General features: G+C 43.3%; 1 protein-coding gene across 5 annotated transcripts in view; it reads right to left on the minus strand.

Moving 5' to 3' along the window:
- PFKFB1 (6-phosphofructo-2-kinase/fructose-2,6-biphosphatase 1) overlaps positions 1-26,821 on the minus strand; it is an 89,004-nt gene that overhangs the window by 28,939 nt on the left and 33,244 nt on the right. For 3 of the 5 annotated variants that reach the window (XM_073590869.1, XM_073590868.1, XM_073590870.1), the window contains exons 1-7: positions 15,862-16,154; positions 10,358-10,483; positions 8,153-8,249; positions 6,353-6,419; positions 5,974-6,048; positions 4,404-4,460; positions 4,180-4,301 (exon numbers count right to left, since the gene is read on the minus strand). In XM_073590869.1, the coding sequence (XP_073446970.1) occupies positions 4,180-4,301; positions 4,404-4,460; positions 5,974-6,048; positions 6,353-6,419; positions 8,153-8,249; positions 10,358-10,483; positions 15,862-16,012 (695 nt within the window). In that variant the 5' untranslated portion in view covers positions 16,013-16,154. Of the gene's footprint in view, positions 1-4,179; positions 4,302-4,403; positions 4,461-5,973; positions 6,049-6,352; positions 6,420-8,152; positions 8,250-10,357; positions 10,484-14,644; positions 14,719-15,861; positions 16,155-26,821 lie in introns of those variants that run through there. The other 2 variants (XM_073590873.1, XM_073590872.1) reach the window with 2 other exon arrangements.

Below are 26,821 nucleotides of genomic sequence, written 5' to 3' on the forward strand. Positions count from 1 at the left end.
CTATAATACACCAATCATGGGGAGGAGAATGTAGAGTTACAGTGCCTTGCGAAAGTATTCGGCTCCCTGGAACTTTTCATCCTTTTCCCACATATCATGCTTCAAAACAAAGATACCAAATGTAAATTTTTGGTGAAGAATCAACAAGTGGGACACAATTGTGAAGTTCAACGAAATTTATTGGTTATTTTAAATTTTTTGGGAAATTCAAAAACTGTAAAGTGGGGTGTGCAATATTATTCAGCCTCTTTAATGTAATACTTTGCTGCGCCACCTCTTGCTGTGATTACAGCTGCAAGTCGCTTGTGGTTTGTCTTTATCAGTTTTGTACATCGAGAGACTGAAATTCTTGCCCATTCTTCCTTGGCAAACAGCTAGAGCTCAGTGAGGTTTTATGGAGATCGTCGGTGAACAGCAGTTTTCAGCTCTTTCCACAGATTCTCGATTGGATTCAGGTCTGGACTTTGACTTGGCCATTTTAACATCTGGATACGTTTATTTTTGAACGATTCCATTGTAGATTTTTCTTTGTTTGGGATCATTGTCTTGTTGGAAGACATATCTCTGTCCCAATCTCAGATCTTTTGCAGACTCCAACAGGTTTTCTTCAAGAATGGTCCTGTATTTGGCTCCATCCATCTTCCCATCAATTTTAACCATCTTCCCTGTCCCTGCTGAAGAAAAGCAGGCCCAAACCATGATGCTGCCACCACCATGATTGACAGTGGGGATGGGGTGTTCAGGGTGATGAGCTGTGTTGCCTTTACGCCAAACATATCGTTTGGCATTGTTGCTAAAAAGTTAGATTTTGGTTTCATCTGACCAGAGCACTTTCTTCCACATGTTTGGTGTGTCTCCCAGCTGGCTTGTTGCAAACTTTAAATGACACTTTTTATGGATATCTTTGAGAAATGGCTTTCTTCTTGCCACTCTTCAATAAAGGCCAGATTTGAGCAGTGTACGACTGATTGTTGTCCTATGGACAGACTGTCCCACCTCAGCTGTAGATCTCTGCAGTTCATCCAGAGTGATCATGGGCCTCTTGGCTGCATCTCTGATCAGTCTTCTCCTTGTTTGAGATGAAAGTTTAGGACGGCCAGGTCTTGGTAGATTTGCAATGGTATGATACTTCTTCCATTTCAATATGATCGCTTGCACAGTGCTCCTTGGGATGTTTAACGTTTTGGAAATCATTTTGTATCCAAATCCGGCTTTAAACTTCTCCACAACAGTATCATGGACCTGCCTGTTGTGTTCCTTGGTCTTCATGATGCTCTCTGTGCATGAAATAGAACCCTGAGACTATAACAGAGCAGGTGCATTTATACGGAGACTTGATTACACACAGGTGGATTATATTTATCATCATTAGTCATTTAGGACAACATTGGATCATTCAGAGATCCACAATGAACTTCTGGAGCGAGTTTGCTGCACTGAAAGTAAAGGGGCCGAATAATATTGCACGCCCCACTTTTCAATTTTTGAATTTCCACAAGAATTTAGAATAACCAATAAATTTCATTCAACTTGACAATTGTGTCCCACTTGTTGATTCTTCACCAAAAATTTACATTTGGTATCTTTATGTTTGAAGCATGATATGTGGGAAAAGATTGAAAAGTTCCAGGGGGCCGAATACTTTCACAAGGCACTGTACGGGTGCATGGAAGTTAATGTTCTCTGTAATGCCTCCACAAGGCATGCAATGGGGTTTGTATGGAAAGATGGTACATTAACAGTAAGAACATTTTCAGACATTCCAGCTGTAGCCATCCTTTTTAGAGCCGGCTTTGAGTTTTCCTGGTGAAACATTAGCAATAATAGGTCACTGGAAAATGTGCTTCAACTGTTGCTTTGCCCACATCTGGACAATACATTAGGGTGAAAAAGTTTTAGGCAGCTGTCAAAAATATGCTCACAGTAAAAATGTTTTCACAAATAGAAGTGATAGTTTATTATCAGCTAGCAAAATGCAAAGTGAAAGATAAAAGAGAAATCGAAATCTCATCAATATTTGGTGACCGCCCGTCACCTTCATCACTTCTATTAGGTACTTGTTCACAGTTTTTGAAGGAACTCGGCAGTTGATGGGATTAGCCGGGCTCAACTGGTTGCTGCCAGTACTAAGTTGATTACACTGCTGCACATCTTCCGATTTTAAAGGGAGGTAACCACGATGTGTCTCATCTGTTGCACTAAGTTTCCTTGGCTGACCTCTATATCTTCAGACCAAAACGTTGCTCATTTTTTGATGTCCTCAATGATGGGAAATACAGGCAGATACTTATCCATCACATAACTCTCAGGGAGGCGTCTGACTGGCTGCAGAATAAATTTGGAGCCAGATAACAACCCCAAACATCCAGCTTGTGTCATTAATAACTATCATCAGTGTAAAGAAGAACAGGGAGACCTGGAAGTGATGATCCGGCCCCCACAGATCCCTGATCTCATATCATCCAGTCTGTCTGGGATCACATGAAGAGACAGAAGGATTTGTACAAGTGACATCCACAGAAGATCTGTGGTCAGTTCTCCAAGGTGTTTAGAACAATTTCCCTGCAGCTTTCTATTTTGTTAATTCACTTTACATTTTGTTAATTGATCAAAATAAACTATTAACATGTCTGTATGTGAAAGCTTCTTACTGTGCAGCATTTTTTCCACCTCTGCCTGTAACTTTTGCAGAGCACTGTAGATTGCCAGGACAAGATGATTATCACCACACTGAAGCTACTACACTGATGCTTCATTCCCGTCGACTACGGTATACGACTGTGTGCTGCCGTATAGTGCATGTGTTTGACACTGTTTAATATGGAGATTGTTCCCTAGAACCATTTTACCTTGAAGGTATGGAACCATTTTACCTCGAAGGTACAGCATGCAATGAAAGCCGAGATCTGTGAAGGCGCAGTAGGCCATCTCCGTTTTTGCTGTGGAAAACAAGCCGGAAAGTCCCAAGGAGAAAACTACTATCTCTCACATCCTGAGGGCTCAGTTACATGACAGTGATTTTCTCATACAAGAAAATCAACCCAAATTTCATCAGATTTTGGTCCGAGTTTATCATGATCACAGATGACAAAACCGAGGTTTCTCCATCTTTTCCTATTTCTCAGTCCGTGAAAGTCAGACAGCACGTGAATGGTACATGAGCACTGTCCAATTGTCTCACAGACCCTTAGATTTGAATTGTCGATTTTGATCCAATGCTCGGCTCAAGATCGGACATGTGTCCGCGATTTTGCGCGCAACACCCGGTCTACAAAAAAATCACGGACATGTGAATAGGCCCATAGATATCACAGGTACAATGGCTATATGTGAAAAACACGCAAGAAAAACTGACGTGTGCATGAGGCGTAAAAGTCGGGGCACACAACATCTTTTAAGTGTCAGGACATTTTTTATTTTTTTTGCAATTTTTCGATTGTTTCTTGAGCGCTTGCTTCAACGTTTTTGACCAGAAGAATTTCACCATTGCTTTTGGCTCATCCTTTACTGCCGTTTTCTGATTATTTTTTTTTTCCTCCACTCAATAATTTTAAAAAAAGCAAAAACCTATCAATGAAGTGAAAATGCTGAAAAATTCACCTGGCCATTCTTGGAGTATTCCCACTGACATGTACTGTAAAGTACAGATCGACTTCTGAGTGAAAGAAACCTGAAGAATGGTCCGCTCACTTGTTTTAGCTGCTTGGTGTCTACAAGATAAGACACTCAAAAGCCTGAACATCGAGTCATTTTTACATAGAAATGCTTATGTTCATTCTTTTCAACATTTTCGGAGCACTTTTTCAGGTGGGTTTTTAAAGCAGAACCACCTGAAAAAGATATAGTTTGCACATACCCTTGGGCATCAGATATGCAAAGCTTGCAGCCCAATAAATGGCATGTTCTGGTTAGGAGCCATCTTTCCTGACTTCCTCCATGCACAAGAATGCTCGACCAAGCAGTCTTGTGTTTTCAATAGGCATAGAGGAAAGAAAAAGAAAAGAGATACTGCCAGATGTAGTCAGCGGATTCTTAAAGGGATCAGGTGAGGACATATCAACCTCCTGATCCCCCATCTGTGGGGAAAGAGTCAAGAGATGCCCATACAGATGGCCGACTGGTCCCGCTGATATCTGTCTGTATGGATGCCTTCAGTCTAAATCACATCTAAACGATTACCTATCCAAGTCGTCATGCAACGGCTCATAATTCATCTGATAGCATTCAATACGTTTGAGGAAATCTTCCACCACCTTTTCCCGATCACAGTCCTTATAGTCCGGACTCGATAACTTCACTTGCTAGAGGGGAGAAAAAAAAAAAAAAAAGGAAATATAAATAAAAAAAATGTAAGAATGGTTTCTGACACATCATTATATCCATCTATAATACATTTAGCTTACAGTGATATTTTCAGCAATGATGTCTGGATCATCGCAGATCGATTCTATGAAGAAAACCTTATGAGTTGAAAGAAAGAGAAAAGTTATTGAATGAAGAGGTCATATACACAATCCAAAGTAACAAACCCATGCTGTCACATAGCCAACAATTAGCAGTTACCTTTACCCAGCCACTGACAAATAAGCCGATTTACAGTCTCTCTAGTGCCATCTATGGGTGGGAATCCTATAATTGTTGTCAGACCCTGAACATCGAAAATACACAATACAATAAAATGTTCAGTCATGTCCCTCCTCCTCCTCTTAATTATGCATGTGGCTGTTAGACAACTGGCTGCAGCAGGAGCCTCCCCCCTCTCTAGGCTAGCCCCCTCAGCCATTCCCCAGCTGAAAACGGAAGATAAGGAGGAAATAATCCTGTATACCCAGTTTAAGGATCATGAGAAGCTATAGGGGCAAGGGTCTCTTCTGTTGACCTGTACCTTAGATTTCTAGGTTTAGAGTTCCTTTCTTAAACCAGAGACGGCCATAAATAGACAGTGCTGTTTTGGAAAAAGACATTCCTAGGGTTAGCTGTATGATCAATGCCATGAGTACGCTTCTAAATCCTAGCCTCCATAAGACATTGTCCAGGGTTCATTATGGGGATTATAAAAGGATTATTTGATCACTCGATGTATAACCGGCCATGCAGTAAAGCGTGGCGTTCACTTTAATGCTGCTCGCCAGGCCCAAGTGTACTAATTACCCTCCCGGAAACAAAACTGAAGACCAATTCACTACTAGTAATTATCCAAGGCAAAAAAAACAACAACATCTGTGCATTAACGAAAATAAATCAACATAATAGGACCTTTTTCTATCCCCGTTGCCCCATTGGGACTCCAACTGCTTTGACCCTCCAGATCGCCACAATGCAGATTGGACATTGTTAGCAAACGCTAGCGACATGCCACTAGTGCCTTCCCTAAAACCGCCCCTTTAATGGTGCAGGGTCAATATTATCATTTGTGGAAAGTAAATCACCAATGACCATCAATTTTAAAATCTTGCCAAACCAAGCACAGACGTTCGGTGCACCCTAGGAGTGGCCAAACCGTTCATTGTCTTCCCATCAGCTTGTTTTCTTTCGATCTCCTCTCTTCTGTTTCTTGATTGACAGGAGCTGGAGGAAGGTGGAGGTAGATGCAAAACAAGTATGAGGAAAGGTGCTCTGAACCGCTCGGCCAAGCCAAGGGTGCTCTGAGCGTTTGTGCTTGGTTTGAACAGTCATTCCTGCGCCGCTCGTTTCCACATCATAGGTGAATGGTGTCAATGATGCGTCCACGAGTGGCAGGTATCACGTATGTATCTTACTAATGACTAAGAAATACACACGATATCTTGCATATGTCTTTGGCAGGAGTGTCGGGTTGTCCCATTATGAGCACTGCTCGTCTCTGATGAAGTGAGCAGCACTGGACAAACCCTTGAATTGTCAACGCCACAAAAAAAAAAAAAAAAAAATAATAACCTCCATTATATAATCATGAGACATCAATGTGTATAGGCAGCTCCTTGAACACAGTACCTTGAAGCCACGCTCCTTAGCAAACTGCAGGATCATGGCCCTTCTTTCTCTAGTGGTGTTGGTGGCATCAAAGACCTAAAATATAGAATTCAATCCATTACAGGGCCATACAGAGCGACTCCATACACTCGGGAATTAAAGGGATGGACAATCATCTGAATGGCCGCCATGTCATACTGCATTTTCCCCTGTGGCATGCTGAGTCTTCCCCTGCAAAGGGGGCCAGAAGGGATTGTACCTAATGATCGCCCACCAGTCCAATCGTGGGAGTACACCTGGATCTTCAGGTTCTAGAAAGTTATCATGATACAGTCAAAGTGCTACATGGCAAACATATCTTTGCTACAGTACATCACAAGTATTTTATCACATTACTTACAGCTACTTGTCCTTGTTCTCTGGTCAGATAAGTATGGACGTCTCTCAGGGCATTCAGTGCACACTGCCTGTTAAAATAAAAAAAAAAAAAAATATCAAGGAAAAGGAGGTGGAAGACAGATGCAAAACAAGTAGGTGGGAAGATGCACTGAGCCGCTAAGACTCGCCAAGGGATCACCGAGCTCCTGTGCTTGGTTTGAACAGTCATTTTGTGATATGATCATAGAAGTCAAGATCCATTTCTGTGGTTTCTTGTGGGAACGGGAGAATCGCCATGTACCTGCCGGCATCCCTGGCTCTTCCTTTTGATTAGGTGACCTGGCGCGATGTCATAACGCAATGATGATGCTGTACCAGGCCGGCAAACCAAAAGAAGAGCCAGTGATACTGCAGGAAAGAGTCCAGTGGCCACATAGCACTGAAGTGGTGTCAGAGACACCGCACTGCACTTGCTCATAGAGCCAGTGCGCGTGTCCTGAGTACAGAAGCAGTGCTAAAAGCTACCTGTGGAGCAGGGCAGCAGAGGTGACCATGCGTGCTTCAGGCTAATAGTGTCAGGGTCCGGTCAGCGCTGGAAAGTAAAGAGGCATAGGACCTGCGGACACTGAAACTGAATAGTCTGCACGGGACCTATGGTCATGTGACTGCAAGGGGGCGGGGCTTAGCGTCCTGTATTCAGATAGGACAGGACACCATACAACAACTCAGAGTCAGGTAAAACAGAGGTCACAGCAGTACGGGCAAATGAGGTACAGGAGGGACAAACAGACGGGTAGTCAGACAAAGCCAAAGGTCATACACAAGAGGGCGACGTGGTACCAAGGGGACGAGCAGAGAGAAGTCGGGTCACAAGCAGAGAGTCATACACGAGAGGTAGCGCAGTACAAGAGGGTCAGGCAGAACTCGTAACAGGGACAGAACCAGATCACAACCGAACAAGCAAGCAAGATATCAGGCACAAGGCACACGTATACAAGAGGTCACTTAACTCAGCCGAGGGCAGGAGTATAACTGACACCGGACCCAGGTCCAGTGAGCACTAAATAGCCTCCTGCTGCCAGAGAGAGGCAGCACAATTTACCCATAGTCTAACCAGGACGGGTCAAAGCGAAATCCCGTCCTGGATCATGACAAGTGGCCTGTGCACTGCACTGATTAACCCCATATCCGCAGGTTGATAGCATTTTTTCCCCTTTAAGCTCCCCTTTTTGTGCCTGCTAGGAACGAAAATAATATTTCAGGAGAGCTGCATTAAATGTCAGTCTTTGTAAATGCTAGCATTTCCTTTGGGGAAAAAAAAATCCGGATCCTCTTCTCTTATAACTGTGTTGTGCAGTCCCTCAGTTATTCTTCCTAGAGATGTATGAATAAATTGACATCTGGGCGTTGTCAGATGGGGGCGTATCTCTACATATTCTGATACTGTCCAATCAGTGCTGCAGACATCACACTATATAGAGAAAAGACCCTTTATTAGATTTAAAATGGTAACACCCACTTGGCAATTTATTCATACGCTGCCAGGAGGAAAAACAGAAATGGCCCAATGCAGAATTCTACAAAAACATAATTTTTCTATTTCATGGGGAATATCGGTATTTAATACAGACTGTAACTCGGAGAAAGTACTGATATTATTAGAGTCCAAATATGCAGAAAACATTGTACAATTGCTTAACTAGCAATTAACAATGAAGGAATTTCTTTCAGTGACTGTATTAGTGATATATAAATACGGTAAGAAGAGAAACGTCCTGAAAGTTAACAACCAAATGCGTCTGCAGACAAGACTGACACTCACTTTCGGATTTGCATGGCCTCCTGGTTGTCAGAGCGGAAGAATTCATAGTTTTTATAAGTCTGCACAGCCTCCCGGCGGTACTGTCCCACATTAAATACTATGGAGAGAGAAAACAAGTCAGCACGGAGACCATAAAGGAAGCAAAGGCGTTAGTCATCATTCAGGGAGAGGACGGCCGGGTTGAATGTCCTAGAATATCCTCGGTTGTGAGGCATTATATGACGCCACCAATTGCACAATCTAAAACCTGAAATTTTAGAAATTCAAGTTCCACTATAGCTGCATCCAAGATCACAGATAAATCTTAGGATACCCTTCCTCTGTTGCTCCTACTGAAAATTTGTGAACAACTAGGTGTTACGAGTCTCTGCACAGTCTGACATTGCCCAATCAAATCTAAGGGTTCCAGACTATATACACCCCCCCCCCCCCCCCCCCAAGGTACAGGGCATAGTCGTAATGCCCAGTTGTCAACTTCTTCGTAGATTTCCGGAAGGAATAACAGAGGTACTGTGTAACAGAGGTTGAAGGAAAGATTCTCCAGAAATGCTACATCTCAAAGAATATAGGTATTGATCAAAACAGATATGTCAGGAGTGGCGAATCCTGGATTAACATTTCTGGGGTGACAGCTGATGCCTCCAATCTAACGTCACAATGTCCCCATAGGCATCTTTATGTCAAGTTTAATTATTGTAGAATGGAAACTTTTCTCCAAGTTTTGCTTAATTTTTCAAAATTTGCTTTCTGGCATATCTGGAAGGCCTAAAGGGGTTATCCGGCCCAGTTCACGTCCACATTGGAGGCGAATAGTGCCAATGACCTTACGACCCCACACATCTGGGCAGACGCATGCACGTTTGGCCAGTAATATTCATAAAGCCAGGGTCACACTTGCGAGAAACTCACACGAGTCTCGCATATTAATACCCGGCACTCGGGAGCGGAGCGTGTGGCTGCTTGTATTTCTATGCCGCCACACATTCCGCTCCCGAGTGCTGGCGGCAGTGCCGGGTATTAACATGCAAGACTCAGCCATGTTTCTCGCACGTGTAACCCCGGCGAGTATTACGAAGCTGTGTGGGAAAGTAACATTGGCACCGATCACGTCCAATGTGGAAATAGGTGGTGCTAAAAAAAAAAAAAAAAAAACAACCGTGAGTGGCTTCAAAAACTACATCTGCAGTGTAATTTTTTTCTTCTTTTGCAGCAAGAAAGAAAAAAAAAAAAAAAAAAAAAAGTGGTTGAAAACTGACGTTAGGTTGGGTGCGTATTATTTAACCCTTTTACTATGGGTGTTTTTTAAACTTTTGAATATGTCAATTTTAATGTCTTAACCCAATGGGGTCATCCCACGAAAAACAATCTATCACCGTGTATGAATGTTGGGCCCCCCCCCCACTTTTGATAGACCCAGTGATCATTAGAACGGGGGTCCCCCCCCCCCCCCCCCAATTCTCGTGTATTCCTCTTCACTGCATGATCCTAGTGAGGCAGAGAATTAAATGAAGAGTGGTCATTGCTGCTCCATCCCATGTCTGTGGAGCTGAAGGCTGAAGGAGACCGTAAAGAGATATACTTGGACATCAATCAGCCCCATAAACATTTGCTGATCCATTCAAACTCTACTTTGCTATCTTGGTGCAGCTTATCGAGGCTGACTGCCAACAATCTAGCCTAGTGATGGTGGGGGAACTCTGTGTATAGGTGATAAAATGTCCACCTTAAAAGGGAACTCTCAGGGAGATTTTACTTCTGAAATTAGTGATAAGGATGTATAGGTCTTAGTACAACAATAAAAATGATGCCTATCTTGTAGTAATCCTATTTGCCAGTGTTGAGATATCAAGCTTTGAAATCACATGCAAATTAACCTGGAAGTGCATTAGGAGCAGAATGTATCAACACTCCCTCAATGCACTTCCAAGCTCATTTGCATGTGGCTTTATAGCTTGATATCTCAACACTGGCACTTCGGATTACTACAAGACAGGTATCAGTTTTCTTGTTGTTCTACAATACATACAGCCATACTAGTACTGTATATGCAGTAGTAACATTGTCCCGACAGGTTCCCTTTAAGTGTCAAACTCTTGTTATAAGGAGCCAAATATCTGATTATTCTTGGACTGTGAAAAATATAGGGGGAACGTAAGGTGATTGAAATCATGAAAGTGGCACCATCACACTGGTGTAGCCGTTTACCTTTTGTTGGGGTTCCAATCCAGTTGAGGTAGCGGGTAAGTTTCTTGGAGATGTACGTCTTTCCTCGGGCAGGGAGCCCCACCATGATGATCATCGTGGGGGAGTTGGTGAACTGAGGTATAGAGGCTGCAAAAGATGGATGAGGAGCTTTAATATTGGCCAAATATGATAAATGGCAATGACTTGTGCCCCTACTTCACACCTAATTTTTCAGCAACCAAAGGTTCCCAGAACTTGATGACAGGAACCACAGCCCCCTAACTTTTTATTCGGTGAGGGGCATGGAAAAGTACTTTTTACCGATGCTCAATGTAGGAGAAAACAAAAAGTATTGAAAAAAAAATAAGCATCTGTTTTTTTTTCCTTCCAGAAACAGCTCAGTCTCAGCCAACCATGGTTTGCTCAACCCCTACATTAATTTCCAAGAAGTTGGCGATTCCTTGGGATAGTGGAAAAGGTCAATTCCATTGAATAGTGGAAAAGGTAGTTATTTATTTCCACTATAGAAATTCCCTAATAAATAGGTTATTTCCATTTTTGCAAATTATTACCTATGGTACTATAGGTGAAAACTTGCTGATCACAAGGGCTCCAACCATTGAGACCCTTACCGATCCTGAAAACAGGGCTCTAAAAAGGACCCACTCCTGGAACAGCAGATAAGCTCTGATTAAAGAGGATAGGAGTTGATCTGTGATTCTCAGCAGCAGATGCTACAGATTGACCTGAGCTGTTCAGCTCCATTCATTCTTTATATCCAGCAGCCGAATGAGCTAATGACTTCTGATTAGTGCGGTGTCGTGTATTGGACCCATCCTATCTGACATTAGTGACATATCCTCAGGATATATAAATTTTTAATTTTAATCCTCAACAACTGCTTTAAAGAGGTGCTATCACTTGCTCAAACAAATTGCACTAAATACATTGCAAAAATCTCTGAGCTCCCCTGATTTTGCCACTCTTTTCCATTTTGTGTTGCGTCGCTCCATTGCAGAGATATTCATATTTTTTTCTTTTGGAGCACAGAATGTGAAATTTCTGCTTGCAGGCCAACTCGGCATTTCTTCAAAGTCCTCTCTTTGAGCATGCGCTTTAACCTTTTCCACCTAGATGGTACCAATCACAACTCTAGTCTAGTAGTGTATCAGTCTCTGATGCTGCCTAACTGTTATTGGCAGCGTCGTCTGGGATGGAGGGGTGAAAGCACCCCCCAGAGACGACTGAAGAAACGCTCAGTTGGTCTGCAAGCAAAAATTTCACATACTGCTCTCCAAAAGCAACAAATGTAAACATCTCTGCAATGGAGCAACACAGTGCAAAATGGAAAAGAGCGGCAGAATCAAGGGAGCTCAGGGATTTCTGCAAGATATTTAATTCAATTTTTTTTTTTAAGTGGCATTTACATTTACCATGGCATAGGTTTTAATAGTGGACGCACGCCCTGACAATTGTCCAAACTATGGCCATTTCTGGATTTATAGTACATAAGTGTATTCGCCGGACAATAACCATAAACGCCTACTTAAGTGGCGGACAAATACTTGATTTCTTCTGATTGTGGATTTAATACAACTGGAGTGAGCACAGTGACCATGGGCACCATGCCATCTGCCATGCTGGTGAATAGGGCTGGCGTTCTTATGAAAGCCAGGGAAGTATCATTCTTATGCGCAGCAGTAACATTCGAAGACTTGTTGCCATCTCCATCTGGGCTGTCTGCCCTATACAACTGTGCCAGCTTCTAGAGCTTTAAAAAAAAAAAAAAGGGTATGAGGCAAGTCGAGCGGGTAGACTAGATTACTTATACTTGGACAAGTTTTTTTCAAAATTGTCTGAGGGCATTTAAAGATGAGGTTACCCTTTATTTTGCCATTTTCAACCATCACATGCTTGTTCATTTAGGCTGAGCGTGCATGTGCTTTCAGACTGCTTGCTGCCAGACATCTCTTACTTATCGTGGCAAAACAAAAGATCAAACATGTTGAAATTAACATGTATTATCCTTCTTTCTCATGACATCTGCTTCCATAAATAGAGTCAGGAGACCCACCCCCACACACACACCCGTTAGATGATCAGCTGGTTCCACTGCTAATATGTGTAGGGACGTTTAGGATGTGACTGCTACCTTTAGATACCCCCTTACAAGTATGAAAGGAAGAAGCGGGATAGGCCGTTTCAGGACCCCACTATACCAGCACCATGGACAGAGTGCACAGGGGATAATCTGGGTTTATACTAAATGATTTTGACTTTGTAGTATGAAATATAGAAAATTAGTACAACCTCAATAAATAGGATAGAGATAAGAAAAACGTCCATGACCTCCATCAAGTCTCAAAGTCCCAAAAATGTATTTAAATAAGAGTAAAAGAGAAAAAAAAAAAAGGTTTGGTGTGTTTACAGAGCTTGTGAAATGTAACGCAAAGATCAGCAGCTCTGACCGTGGAGTGTCCACACTCAACACAAATCCACTGGAATCTAAATCAGAGGCATGTGGACGAGAGGGCGAAATGCCGCACACAACGCACGCCATGTCACATCTCAGTAAAACCTCGAGGAGATCCATACAGGTCGTAAAAAAAGTTTTCAGCCACTTGTTGAAGGGTGACAAGTATATGGCTTAGCATTATAGTCACCCGCAAAACAATCAAATCTTTTATTATTGGATGTCCCATAAACAAAATATTTCACCTATGCACAGAATTAATGTATGAGCATGGAGAGTCCCAAAGTCCCCTATGTAAATGGAGCAGTACTACCGCTCTATCAACTGTCTATGGGACTGGTGGTCGCAATTACTCATTACCGCTCCATTCATTCGAAGGCTTCCTGTTTTCGGGAATGAATGTGGGTCTCAGATCTGGACCACCAGGGATTATATACTTCTAGATGTGGTGCATTAAGGATATTTTTTTTTTTCTTTAAAATGGCACTGCACCTTTAATTGGACCTGAGATGTACTAGATATTCTAGATTATCGGACAGTCATAGCAACTGGAGGATTAAATCCAAAATAAAATGTTAGAGAAGTCATCTCACGGCTGACTTTGGATCTCTAGCGATTGATAGCAATGTGACCCCGATCGATTATGGGGTCCTGGATTCAAATCCCACTGAGGAGAGGACAACATCATATCCATATTTATAGAAACATACAGGCCATTAACACCCAGAAACTTATGAAGAACTTTCAGTCATCATTGGCCCCTATCTCCTCCCTCTCATGTCCTGATTCTGCATTGAAGCATTACAATGAAACACTTCAAAGTGCCCTGGATGGTCGACCTTTTCTTACTTTTGACTCCGCAAAAACTCTTATTGTTTCTCTTATTCATTCTCGTCTCGACTATTGTAACTCTCTTCTAATCGGTCTCCCTCTTACCAAACTCTCCCCCCTCTAATCTGTCTTGAATGCTGCAGCCAGGATCATATTCCTCACCAATCGTTACACCGATGCCTCTACCTTGTGCCAGTCATTACACTGGCTACCCATCCACTCCAGAATTCAGTATAAACTTATTACCCTCACCCACAATGCCCTCCATAGCTCAGCACCACCCTTCATCTCCTCCCTTGTTTCAGTATACCACCCTACCCGCGCCCTCCATTCTGCTGATGACCTGAGGTTAGCATCCTCAATAATCAGAACCTCTCACTCCCGTCTCCAAGACTTTACACGTGCTGCACCAATTCTTTGGAATGCACTTCCCAGGTCAATACGATTAGTCCCCAATCCCCACAATTTTAAGCGTGTCCTGAAAACACATTTATTCAGACTGGCCTATCGCCTCAACACATTAACCTAATCTATCCCTGTGTGGCACAGCCAAAAGTTTTACCATAACCAGGTTCCCCGCATCATGTTCCCACATGCTTTATGCATCCATTAGCCCTCTGTGTCTGTACTGTTACACACTTAACATTATGGCTGGTCCATACAATCAGGGCAACTGTTACCACCCACCTTTCGTGTCTACCTTTTTCCTCATAGACTGTAATCTTGTGAGCAGGGCCCTCTTTCCTCTTGGTATGTTATAATCTACTGTATGTGATTATTGTTATGCTGTAATGTCTATTGTCTGTACAAGTCCCCTCTGAAATGTAAAGTGCTGCGGAATATGTCGGCGCTATAGAAATAAAATTTATTATGATTATTATAATAATGAGTTTGTATGTTTTCCCCGTGGTTGCCTGGGTTTCCTCCCACACTGCTTACAATTAAGGGTAAAGACAAAGTATTATAATCTACAATATCTCCCACTGGAGAGATGTAATACTTACTTTTCCATAAAAGATGGAAAAACGCCCCAATCCATGAACAGTTTACAGTCTATCACAGAAGCATGAATGAAGGTCTAACCATGCAAAAAAAAAAAAAAAATTAGGACAAAGATGCCCTGTCCCTCTACTTAGGTAGGGGTGTGCTCATTACAGTCCATCCACCAGAAATAGCTTTTATTGACTAGTGCGTGCCATAGACCAGGGTTCCCCAACAGATCATGTTTTCAGGATTTCCTTTGTATTGCACAGGCGATGCAACTATCACCTGAGCAATACTCAGGAAATCCTGAAAATATGACCTGTTGGTGGGCCTTGAGGACTGGATTTGGGGAACCCTGCCATAGACGAGGGGTAGGGAGGTCCGCAGCCACCCTAAAATGAGAAATATGAAAAAATGCATAGACTTTTTGATCTGCGCCCACTGTAAATTCTCCAACATCTCGACAGCGGGGATATTAGTATAAACAGGAATTCAGGAAAACAATAAGAAATTGTGAAAAGCATCCCCATCAATGTAAGTGGTTGTCCAGCTTTGGAAACATTTTTTCCCTTTAAATGCATGTATTTTAGGCTAAAAATCATGTTTGCAATCGGTTTTCCTTATTTTGCCTTGTTTGGGTTTTGCATTCTCTTTTTTTCCTGCCATATTTTAACTTTGATGTGGTCTGTAAACAAATCAGCAGAGCTCAGAAAAAAAAAAAAAAAAGTTACAAACACTCCTATCAGAACAGCTCTCTGACAGATTCTCAGTTAACTAATTCTGCAGCAGCCAGCAATAGACAATGCAAAACATAGGCCCAAGAAGACAAAGGGTGCAAAATATTTACTGACAATGGGTTGTTCCCAGGCATATTTTACTTTGATGTAGTGGAGAGGAGCTCAGAAAAAAAAGTTACAAACTTCTTGAGCTCTCTGACAGATTCTCAGTTAACTAATTCTGCAGCCAGCAATAGACAATGCAACACTGAGGCAAAAAAAGGCAAAATATTTACTGAAAATGACTGTATACATGCATTTAAGTATTTTGCACACTGGCAAATCTTAGCAGTTTGCCATTACAGTCACCGCCATCATGTCACCCCTGTAGGGTCAGATTAATATTTGCCAGGAAAAGCAAGGAGCAGTCATGTTATGCACACAGACAAGGTGATAGGAAAGCAGCTTCCTACTTGGACCTCAGTGTCCCCCCAGGATCAGCTATGGGTGAGTGCACTCACATCCTCTCCTCTGCTGCAGCCTCTCACTCTGGTGAGGGATCCATATTTTCTGGAGCCTGGTCTGCTTCAGTTCCCTCAGCATGTCAGCCATCTGCTGCTTCTGCGTCTTCAGTGCCTGAGCACTCTCTGGGTCGGTGCCCTGGGTCTGCATGGTCACAGCTGAGGGGCTGGCACCTGATGTGGCCGTGCCCTGTGTGTGGGGCACCTCGTGTCCCTTATCTGTAGGGGCAGATAGCCAGCTGTGTTGACTGAACAGTCACTCCACTCCTCCTCCTGAACTAGAAACCCTGCCAAAATGGGAGGGACCCATCCCCAGCCCAGAGGAAGCCAGGAACTAGACATGTGCACACTACTCGCCATTCACAAGGCAATGAGTGCAAGCTCCTCAGAACAATGACCGAGGACAGAAGCCATGTCTGCCGCGTAGGACAGATTGTAGACGTGGAATAACTCGGTTTGCGGAAATCTTCAAGTGACCCAGATTATTAAAAAAAAAAAAAAAATGCAATGAGCCGATTAAAATCTGCATTGCTTTTATGTAGAAGGCCACATGCACACATTGAGTATTTGGTGAGTTTTTACCTCAGTATTTGTAAGTCAAAACCAGGTGTGGAACAGTCAGAGGAAAAGCATAATAGAAACAGTCACCACTTCTGCATTTATCACCCACTCCTGGTTTTGGCTTACAAATACTGAGGTAAAAAACTCACCAAATACTCAATGTGTGCATGTGGCCGAACTGTAGAAAAACGCTGCTACTACTCCTGCCGACATGTATCAGAACTTAACAAAGAAAAAAGTCAAAAAGCAAAGAAAAACAAAAAATCCCAAATGAAACAAAAAAAGAAAAACCAAACCATGAAACAAACAAGATAAAGAGAAAGAAAATCAAAAAGGTAAAGAAACATAATATAAAATTAAAAAAAAAAAAAATCGAAGAACAAAAGAAAAAGAAAAAAAATGTCTGTACACAAAATTGGTTCACGGCCTTGTAAAAGAAAACAAAGCACAGTCAGTGGGGTGCCAGCTAAAGTCAATCCATGCCCTTCCCCCGCCCTGCTGTGCAGTATATCCCAGTAGTCATATAGGACAAGGCTTCCTTCAGCTTTGCCCGATGATAGTAGACAAGATGTGACTATTGGGGGTGAAGGTGGTACAGTCGCACCCAGATTCAGATGCTTTTTGGTCCCAAAGCTTCAAATCTCACTTTAGAATACGGTGATTGGCTCCTGGCTGCAGTTTGAAAAAAACAAAACTGCGCCTTACTCACCCTCTTCTGGTCCAGCTCTGTCTCTACCGCTGCTTTTTCCATCTGTTATTGTTTGCAGCGCTAACATCACGTTGACTGAACGGTTGCCAATCGGTGAGCTGGGCTGCTGATTCGGTGGTGAGCTGGGCAGCTGATTCGGTGGTGAGCTGGGCGGCTGATTCGGGGTTGAGCTGGGCAGCTGATTCGGTGGTGAGCTGGGCAGCTGATTCGGTGGTGAGCTGAGCAGCTGATTCGGGGTTGAGCTGGGCAGCTGATTCGGGGTTGAGCTGGGCAGCTGATTCGGGGTTGAGCTGGGCAGCTGATTCGGTGATGAGCTGGGCAGCTGATTCGGGGTTGAGCTGGGCAGCTGATTCGGTGGTGAGCTGAGCAGCTGATTCGGTGGTGAGCTGGGCAGCTGATTCGGTGGTGAGCTGGGCAGCTGATTCGGGGTTGAGCTGGGCAGCTGATTCGGGGTTGAACTGGGCAGCTGATTCGGTGGTGAGCTGGGCAGCTGATTCGGGGTTGAGCTGGGCAGCTGATTCGGTGGTGAGCTGGGCAGCTGATTCGGTGAGCTGGGCAGCTGATTTGGGGTTGAGCTGGGCAGCTGATTCGGTGGTGAGCTGGGCAGCTGATTCGGTGGTGAGCTGGGCAGCTGATTCGGTGATGAGCTGGGCAGCTGATTCGGGGTTGAGCTGGGCAGCTGATTCGGTGGTGAGCTGGGCAGCTGATTCGGTGGTGAGCTGGGCAGCTGATTCGGGGTTGAGCTGGGCTGCTGATTCGGGGTTGAACTGGGCAGCTGATTCGGTGGTGAGCTGGGCAGCTGATTCGGGGTTGAGCTGGGCAGCTGATTCGGTGGTGAGCTGGGCAGCTGATTCGGTGGTGAGCTGGGCAGCTGATTCGGTGGTGAGCTGTGCAGCTGATTCGGTGGTGAGCTGGGCAGCTGATTCGGTGGTGAGCTGGGCAGCTGATTCGGGGTTGAGCTGGGCAGCTGATTCGGTGGTGAGCTGGGCAGCTGATTCAGGGTTGAGCTGGGCAGCTGATTCGGGGTTGAGCTGGGCAGCTGATTCGGTGGTGAGCTGGGCAGCTGATTCGGGGTTGAGCTGGGCAGCTGATTCGGTGGTGAGCTGGGCAGCTGATTCGGTGGTGAGCTGGGCAGCTGATTCGGTGGTGAGCTGGACAGCTGATTCGGTGGTGAGCTGGGCAGCTGATTCGGTGGTGAGCTGGACAGCTGATTCGGTGGTGAGCTGGGCAGCTGATTCGGTGGTCAGCTGGGCAGCTGATTCGGTGGTGAGCTGGGCAGCTGATTCGGTCAACTCAGGCAGACCCGCTGAGCTCATAGATTGGCTGCAGTTTTATCGAAGTGAGGTCAGCGCTGCAGACAAACAGACCCTGGCAGCAGCGGAGGATACACAGTGCTAGACCAAGGAAGGATGAGTAAAGTACAGTTTGTTTGTTCTTTTTAAACAAACTGCAGTTGGGTGACGAGTTTACCAAATCCAGGAAACCCCTTTAATGTGGCCGTATACTGATGGAGGAGGTATGTAGCGCTGTGACAATGAGTAGGCATCTGCCTAGGGCTCTGTGACCTTTAATGAAGGGCTACAATTGACGCTCCGTTAACACTCAGACAACGGGATATAAAGTACAGTACTCGGCAGCGACCACTCACCATTCGCCCCCATCCATTACTTATATCTGGTAAATGAAGCCAATAGCATCGGATCGGTGGGCATGCCAGGTGTGTGACCCCCAACAATCTGATATTGATGACCAGGGGTGTAACGATCGCAGTCGCAGAGGGTGCTGCCATGATCGGGCCTGTACGGGAGGGGGGGGGGCCGCCGATGCCAGCGCCTATTTCAGCTAAGGTGTTATTGCTGTGCAGACACCCACCGTCTCTCTGCACTGCAATACACGGCGCCGGCCTATCAGAGGGAGCAGCGTATGGCAGTGACGTCATGAGTCAGCTGCAGGCTATACAAGACAACAAACTTTGTGGGAGTGGAGGAAGGTAAGGAGAATTATTTCTTTTTTTAACCCTCCACCCCGAAGCCTGTTTTCACCTTCATGACCGGGCCAATTTTTACATTTCTGACCACTGTCCCTTTATGAGGTCATAACTCTGGAACGCTTCAACGGATCCCGCTGATTCTGAGATTGTTTTTGTGACATATTGTACTTTGTGATAGTGATAACATTTCTTTGATATGACTTATGTTTATTTCTGAAAAATCGTAAAACTGGCAAAAATTTAGCAATTTTCAAACTTTTCATTTTTATTCCCTTAAATCAGTTATATCGCACAAAATGGTTAATAAATAACATTTCCCACACGTCGTCTTTACAGGAGCACAATTTTTTTGAAACATAAATTTTTTTAATTAGGAACTTACAAGGTTTAAAAGTCGATCAGCGATTTCTCATTTTTACAACAAAATTTACAAAACCATTTTTTGGGACCACCTCATATTTGAAGTGAGGGTCAGGAGCTTATAAGACAGAAAATACCCAAAAGTGACACCATTCTAAAAACTGCACCCCTCAAGGTGCTTAAAAATCACATTCAAGAAGTTTATTAACCCTTCAGGTGTTTCACAGGAATTAATGGGATGTGGAAGAAAAAAAAATAAATATTTAGCTTTTTTTTTTTTTTTTACAAACATTTTCCTTTATACCTATTTCTTTTACTTTTGCAACCACAACAGGAGAAAATGGACCATAAAATTTGTTGTGCAATTTGTCCTGAGTACAACGTTCCCCCATAGGTGGGGGAAAACTACTGTTTGAGCGCATGGCAGGGAAGGAGCGCCCTTTGCTTTTTGAATGAAAAACTTGCTGGAATAATTAGCAGATGACATGTCTCGTTTTTTGAGCCCCTGATGTGCCTAAACAGGGGAAACCCCCACAAGTGACACCATTTTGGAAACTAGACTCCTCAGGGGACTTATCTAGATGTGTATTGAGAACCTTGAACCCCCAGGTGCTTCACAGAAGTTTACTGTATAACGTTGAGCCATGAAAATAAAAAAAAAACAACACATTTTTACCACAAAAATTATTTTTAGCCCCAAATTTTGCATTTTCACAAGGGTAACAGGAGAAAATGGACCTCAAAATTTGTTGTGCAATTGTGATCAAAAACTACTTTTGATTCACAGTGCAAAGCTCAGAAGGGAAGGAGTGCCATATTACAGTGCAGATTTTGCTGCACTGGTTTGAGGGCACCCTGTCACATTGGCAGAGCCCCTGAGGTGCCAGGGCAGCAGAACCCCTCCCATAAGTGACCCCATTTTACAAACTACACCACTCAATTAATTCATCTAGGGGTGCAGTGATCATATTTACACCACTGGTGGGTCACAGAATTTTATACCATTGGGCAGTGAAGAAAAAATAATTTACATTAATTTACATTTTTGCTATCAAGATTGTGTGTTAGCCCAAAATTTTACATTTTCATACCAAAATTTGTTCCACAAATTCTTCTGAATGTAGAAATACCCTATATGTGGCTGTACAGTACTGCTTAGCCACACGGAGAGACTCGGGAGGAACGGAGCACTATTTGCCTCCTGGAGCGCAGATTTTCCTAGACTAGCTAGCAGACTCCATATACGGAGCCCCTAAAAGCTAGAAAAGCAGAATCCCCCCCTCAAGTGACCACATTTTGTAAATTATTCTCCCTTTGGGAATTTATCTACAGGTGTAATGACGATTTTGACTCCGTGGGTGTTTTCCAGAAACAAGCAGTAATGTTGAGTGAAAATTGAAAACTGTCATTGTAGTGCTCAATACGTTGTAGTGCCCAGTACAGTATAACTAGCTCATGCTTCAGCAGACATGCAACCGTAAGTAGGGTGGGCTCTCATCGCTACAGTGGACACTATATGTGGTTTAGGGTATGTGCACACGCTGCGGATTCTGCTGCGTTTCCGCAGCGTTTTTGGCTCTGCAGAAACACAGCAGATTTTGCTGCGTTGTACAGTACCTTTATTTCCTATGGAAATAAAAAAAAGCTGTGCACATGCTGCGTTTTTTTCCGCGCGGTTTTGCTGCGGTTTACAATCCGCAGCATGTCAATTGTTTGGTGCAGAAACGCTGAGGTGTAAAACCGCAGGGCAAAACCGCAGAAAAAACGCAGATAATCCGCAGATAAACCGCAGAAAAACCGCAGCACTTTGTCCTGCAGATTTCCTGCGGTTTTCTCTACAAAATCCGCAGAGACTAAAAACTACGTGTGCACATACCCTTAGGTACACTGTGGGGCTTAGAAGGGAGAGGGGCATTTGGATTTGGGAGTTTCTTTTGAGGGAGAGGAGCCATTTAGCTTTTCAGAGCTTTTGTACTAGCAGTAACGTGTAAGCCCCCTATATTTCCATTGACAGATGACAGACCTGAGTGAAAACTTTTTTTTTTTGTGGATTGAGTTGAAGCTTTTATTGGGAACATTTTACATAACGTTTGGGATCACATGTATCCAGCATTCTACGCTGAGCACTTTGTGGTTTCCATCTAAATCTCTGAGTGACATGATTCAGGTGAAACCCCCGAGGGATCTATTCACTATAATGAGGCAGCAGAGTTACTCTGGACTCTGTCTGGCTTCTGTTCAGCGTTGTCCTTCTTTTCAGAAGTGCACAAAACTTTAGCCAATGGCGCTTTTATGCACGCCTAAAAAGACGGACACCGCCAGATCACAGGTCACACGGCGTCCACAGTGCCTCCTTCTGCCTCATTATAGCGAATTTTCCACCGGGGGTTCCGTTTCAATCACGTATTTCAGAGATTTACACGGAAACCCTGGTGTATGCGCTTAGCGCAGTGCGCAGGATAAATGTGAGCTGAGCCTTACTGCGATCTTTGGCAGACAGAATGAACAAATCAACAGCAGGAGAAGAATTGGGTTTTATTTATTTTTTACGTAGTTCATCGTGTGGTATAAGTGATTAGGCGACTTTAGTCTTTGAGTCGGTGCGATTACAACGATACCAGATTTATATCAGGTTTTCATGTTTAGCTGCTGTCACACACTATATGGCGCTTTTTATTGCAAAAACTAATTTTTTGCATTGCCATATTTAGACAGCTATAATTTTTCCATATTTTGTCTGACAGAGACATGAAGGGGCTTATTTTTTGCAGGACACGTTGAAGTTTTTATTGGTACTATTTTTGGACACATGACTTTTTTTGATCCTTTCTATTCCGATTTTTGGGAGGTAGAAAGAACAAAAAACAGCAATTCAGGAATTGCATTTTTTTTTTCCACCGTTCCGTGTGTGGTAAAATTGATCAGTCAGCTTTATTCTTTGGGTCAGCATGATTACAGTGATACCACATTTATATCATTTTTTTAATGGGGGAGATAAAGCTTGAATTCGAAATGCGCGTCAAGGCGCCAGCGGGAAGACGTGCGGATGCTGCCACTTCATGATTGTCTCTATTTATAAGTTTGGCAATATTTTTACTATATATTTGTTTGAGCACCATCCTTTTCAGTGCTTATGTACTACTGCCACTTATGATATGCACTTTACTAGATATTCCCACTTACCCTTGGGTAATTAGGTGTCTGCCCTCTCGCTGCTGCATCAGTTTGTTTTCATCATTTTATTCTCCTCCTTGTTCTATTATGTATGTTATATCTTGGATTTTATATGTTTTTTTCTCAGTTAATGAACTTTTGTCTTTTACTTCTTTGGTGGTGTTTCTATACTCCATTTTTGTTTTTTGGTTTACATATATTGCGGTTTGTGGGAATGCAGCTCCCGCAGCACCGTATATGTACGGCGCATGTCGGGAAGGGGTTAATGTTTTGGAAAAGTGGTAGAACAGGCATTATACCAGGAAGGGGCCTAGGATGGGGCTGTTAGACCAGGATGGGGGGCATTATACAAGGAATGGGCCCAGCATGGAGGATATTACTCAAGGATGGGGGTCATCATGCCAGGAAGGGGCCCAGGATGGGGTACATTGTTATAGGTTAGGGGACATTACACCAGGATGGGGGACATTGTTACAAGAATAGGTCAGGATGAGGGACATTATTACACTAAGTGACCCAAGACAGGGAACATTATTTCAGGAAGGGGCCCATGACAGGGGAACATTATTCTAGGAAGGGGCCAGAAAGGGGGACATTATACCAGGAAGAGGCCCGGGACAGGGGACATTATAATAGGAAGGGGCATAGGATGAGAGACATTATTACTGGATTGGGGGCTAAGACAGAGGATATTATTACAGAAGGGCCCAGGATGGGGAACATTATAACAGAAAGGGCCCAGAATGGGGGACATTATTAAAGTAAGGTGCCAAGATGGAGACATCATTAAATGCGGATTCTCACATATTTTTCTTTCTAACGCAACATGTGGTTACACCCCATTTTTTCTTTATACTGTCACATCCTGATATCAGTTTGACTGGCAAGACATTGGATTGCATGGTCTAAGATGTAGCAACATTTTCAGTAGAGAAAAAAAAAAAATAGCCTGGTAGGAAATAATTGTTACTGGATTGATAAGATTTTGCAATGGTTTCCTGGAAAATCCCGTTCAGAGGATTCTAGAGGAAGCCACGATGAGAGATTATTATGAACTTAATCCCCATTGCCGCAATTAAGGCTGAGCCTGCTGTGTCTCAGATCATGTCCTCTTCCATCATATTAATGACCCAGTTTCCTTTAACAAACTTAATCGAAGTGATAAAATGAACCCATTAATGACCTATGACGTATATTTACATCACAGGCCGATAAGGAATGTATGAAGCCCGCACCATACCAAGGCAGATTCCGGTGGCAATGTTACATATCCGACATCTGCCTGTCATCAATCAATTTAAATAGCGTGATCGCTGGGAACAATGGATTACCACAGCAACCAGGGCCCTGCTAAAGGCCCCCAGTCACCACCAACTTGGTCCTCCCATGAAGCTCCTCTCCATAGGAGAACTGTGATTTCACTGAATACCGCAATGCTAGAATATTATGGAATTGCAGTACATAGTATAAGCGATTGAGCAATCACGGGTTCAAGTTCCCAGAGAGAACTGAAAAACAAAGTAAACATTAAACAAATTGTTATAAAAAAAAAACTATCATCTTCTCTGCTGCACTTTCAATTATGTTTTGTCTGTGTTAAACTGTAAAACACAGATGTTATTAATGCAGGACCCACTCATCAAGTTCATGAATTATACAACCCCATTAAAAGGTCTTTTATAATTAAAAGCTGTATGGGGCAAATGATCATTGGGTCCCCATACAGTCTGTACAGTGACAGCAGGACACAGGGAGATGTGTTAATGATGTGATCAGCCCATGAACAAGAGTATCATTTGTTTGTCAGCTGATTGAAGCCATATTTACTCCAGGGGCTTGTAAGAACAATCACATGGCCCCTGACCTTGCAAATTCTCTCCTCATTTTCTGCATCCTGAGCCTCTAGTATAAGTGTGATTCCTGCACCAGTCGAATGCAAACAGGTCACAAAGCTGAATGGGAGGGACATTGCCCCCATAGATGTCTCCTATGTAGGCAACTACTATAATAACCACAGGCATTGGATGTCCCCAAGGTCTAAGCTCAGTAACTAACTGAAAGGAGTTCTCCACTTTGGACAAACAATTCCTCCTAGGTTATATTCACATGATGCAAAGTCGTGTACTGATCTCAAACACCTACTCATTAAATTCTATGCTGCTATTCACTTGTCTGTGAAAATTCCAAGCTTCTAACTTCCAACCAAAAAAAATGTCAGCAGTCGAAAAAAAAAACAAAACCCACAGATGGCGTCTGCGTACTGTGCTGCTTTTTCCATTAAATTGTATGGGTGAGTTTGATTCGTGACTCAGATCAAACTACCCCATAGACTACAATGAGTTTGTGCTCTAGTCATAGAAAAAACGATGATAGAATACATACGGACTCTTAAAAGCCCCCATACTGGAAACAAAGCATTTATCCAGGTATATTGTAAACATTATGACTCAATAGGTGTTTAATCTTTTTTCTTTTTAGGATTGGAAGCTCCAAATTAAAAAATTACCTTTTTACCAATAATACCTACTTTTAGCTCAATATTTCTCATTTTCACAAGGACAATAGTGGTCGTAGATGGCAGCGCTCTGAAAGGACGGAGAATAGCTTGCAGTGTTTTTGCAGAATGTGGAAGAGAATTGCTGTTTGGGTACGAACAGATCTTGCTGGATTGGTTTTGGTTGTCAGGACTGGTTTACAGAGCTTGTAAGGTACCAGTATAGTGAAGCTCTCCTACTGTAACACTATTTTAGAAGCTACACCAATGGGGATCTTCATATTGGATGTTACAAGCATTTTAATTAATGATGTCAAGATACACACCGTACATTAGTAATTACTGCGTGGCTTTGTAAGGGTCATGGCCATGTGGTATAAGGTCAGTATTAGCTAATCTTTGGCTTCTTTACCAGTCCAATGTACAGCACGAAGCCATGGAAAAATCCAACAAATGATAATGTGGGGTGTTAGCAAAAAAAAAAAATCAAAAACATTGGGCATTTAAAAACAGTTTGGGTCAGCATTTTGGCATCATAGCCATAGGAGCAGGGCTGCCACCAGGAATTTCAGGACCCCATACTGGCAACATTTTTGGGCCCTTGAGACCCCACCCAAGATCCACCCTAGCTCTGCCTCCAACCCTCAAACCTTACAGAGTCGATAAAGAAACTGGACCCCTGTTGTTGAGATTAGTGGGAGTTCTACTTTTGGGACCGCCCCACTGATCACAAGAATGGGGTCCCCGTAAATCTCATCGCCCCCTGAAATGAGTGGAGCAGGTGATTGGGCATGCGGGCAGCTGCTCGATTGTCAGGGCCAGCTCACACAACAGATTTTCAAGCAGAATTTTAGTGTGGACAGATCCTCTCTTGGCATGGCGGCGGTTAAAAACCGCTGTTCCACAATTCTCATCGCTGTCTCCGTCTCATCTCTTTCAGGCCCTCAACTCCTGCATATAATGTGCCTCAAGGGCCCAGAGCGCGCTGGCAGCTTAGGAACAGAGGGCGGGCCGGCAGCATCTGTCATCTCTGATGTCAGACACAGTCGGCCCCTCTGCTGCGGCCAAATATTGTAAGTAGCTGCGGCTGTGAATGACTGTGGCCAAAGTGCTTAATAAAGCAAAGCAAAGTATATTAATTAGCGTGCCAGTCTGCCAGGCCATTTATACAGTGGCTCAACTGCGCAGCGTGTCTCGCACAGTCCGGGTCCCCCCTTATCATTGCTTCTGCTCACCGGGCCCCAACACCAGTAATGGCAGTAATGCCCTAATGGTGGCCCTGGATAGGAGTACTTTATTTTTTTTAGTGGGATAAATTATATTTTTGAATGCCACAATTTTTTTTTTATCGTTTGTGGGGTGGTAATGGATACCCCTGTACAATAACACCTTTCTCCCATTGACAGAGGTATGTAAAGACTTTTTTTCTGTGGGATGAGCTATTTCTAATGGCAGCTTTCTGGAGTACATGCAACCTTTTATTTGTGTGTGTGTGTATATACAGTTGAAACCAGAACTTTACATACACTATATAAAAAGACACATCTGCGTGTTTTTCTCAATATCTGACATGAAATTAGAATAAACCTTTCCCGTTTTAGGTCAATTAGTAATACCATAATTATTAATATTTGCCAAATGCCAGAATAATGAGAGCGAGAATGTTTTAAGG

Source organism: Dendrobates tinctorius, unplaced genomic scaffold (genome assembly GCF_039654945.1).
Source record: "Dendrobates tinctorius isolate UK_male_01 unplaced genomic scaffold, ASM3965494v1 ptg000120l, whole genome shotgun sequence".
NCBI lineage: Eukaryota > Metazoa > Chordata > Amphibia > Anura > Dendrobatidae > Dendrobates > Dendrobates tinctorius.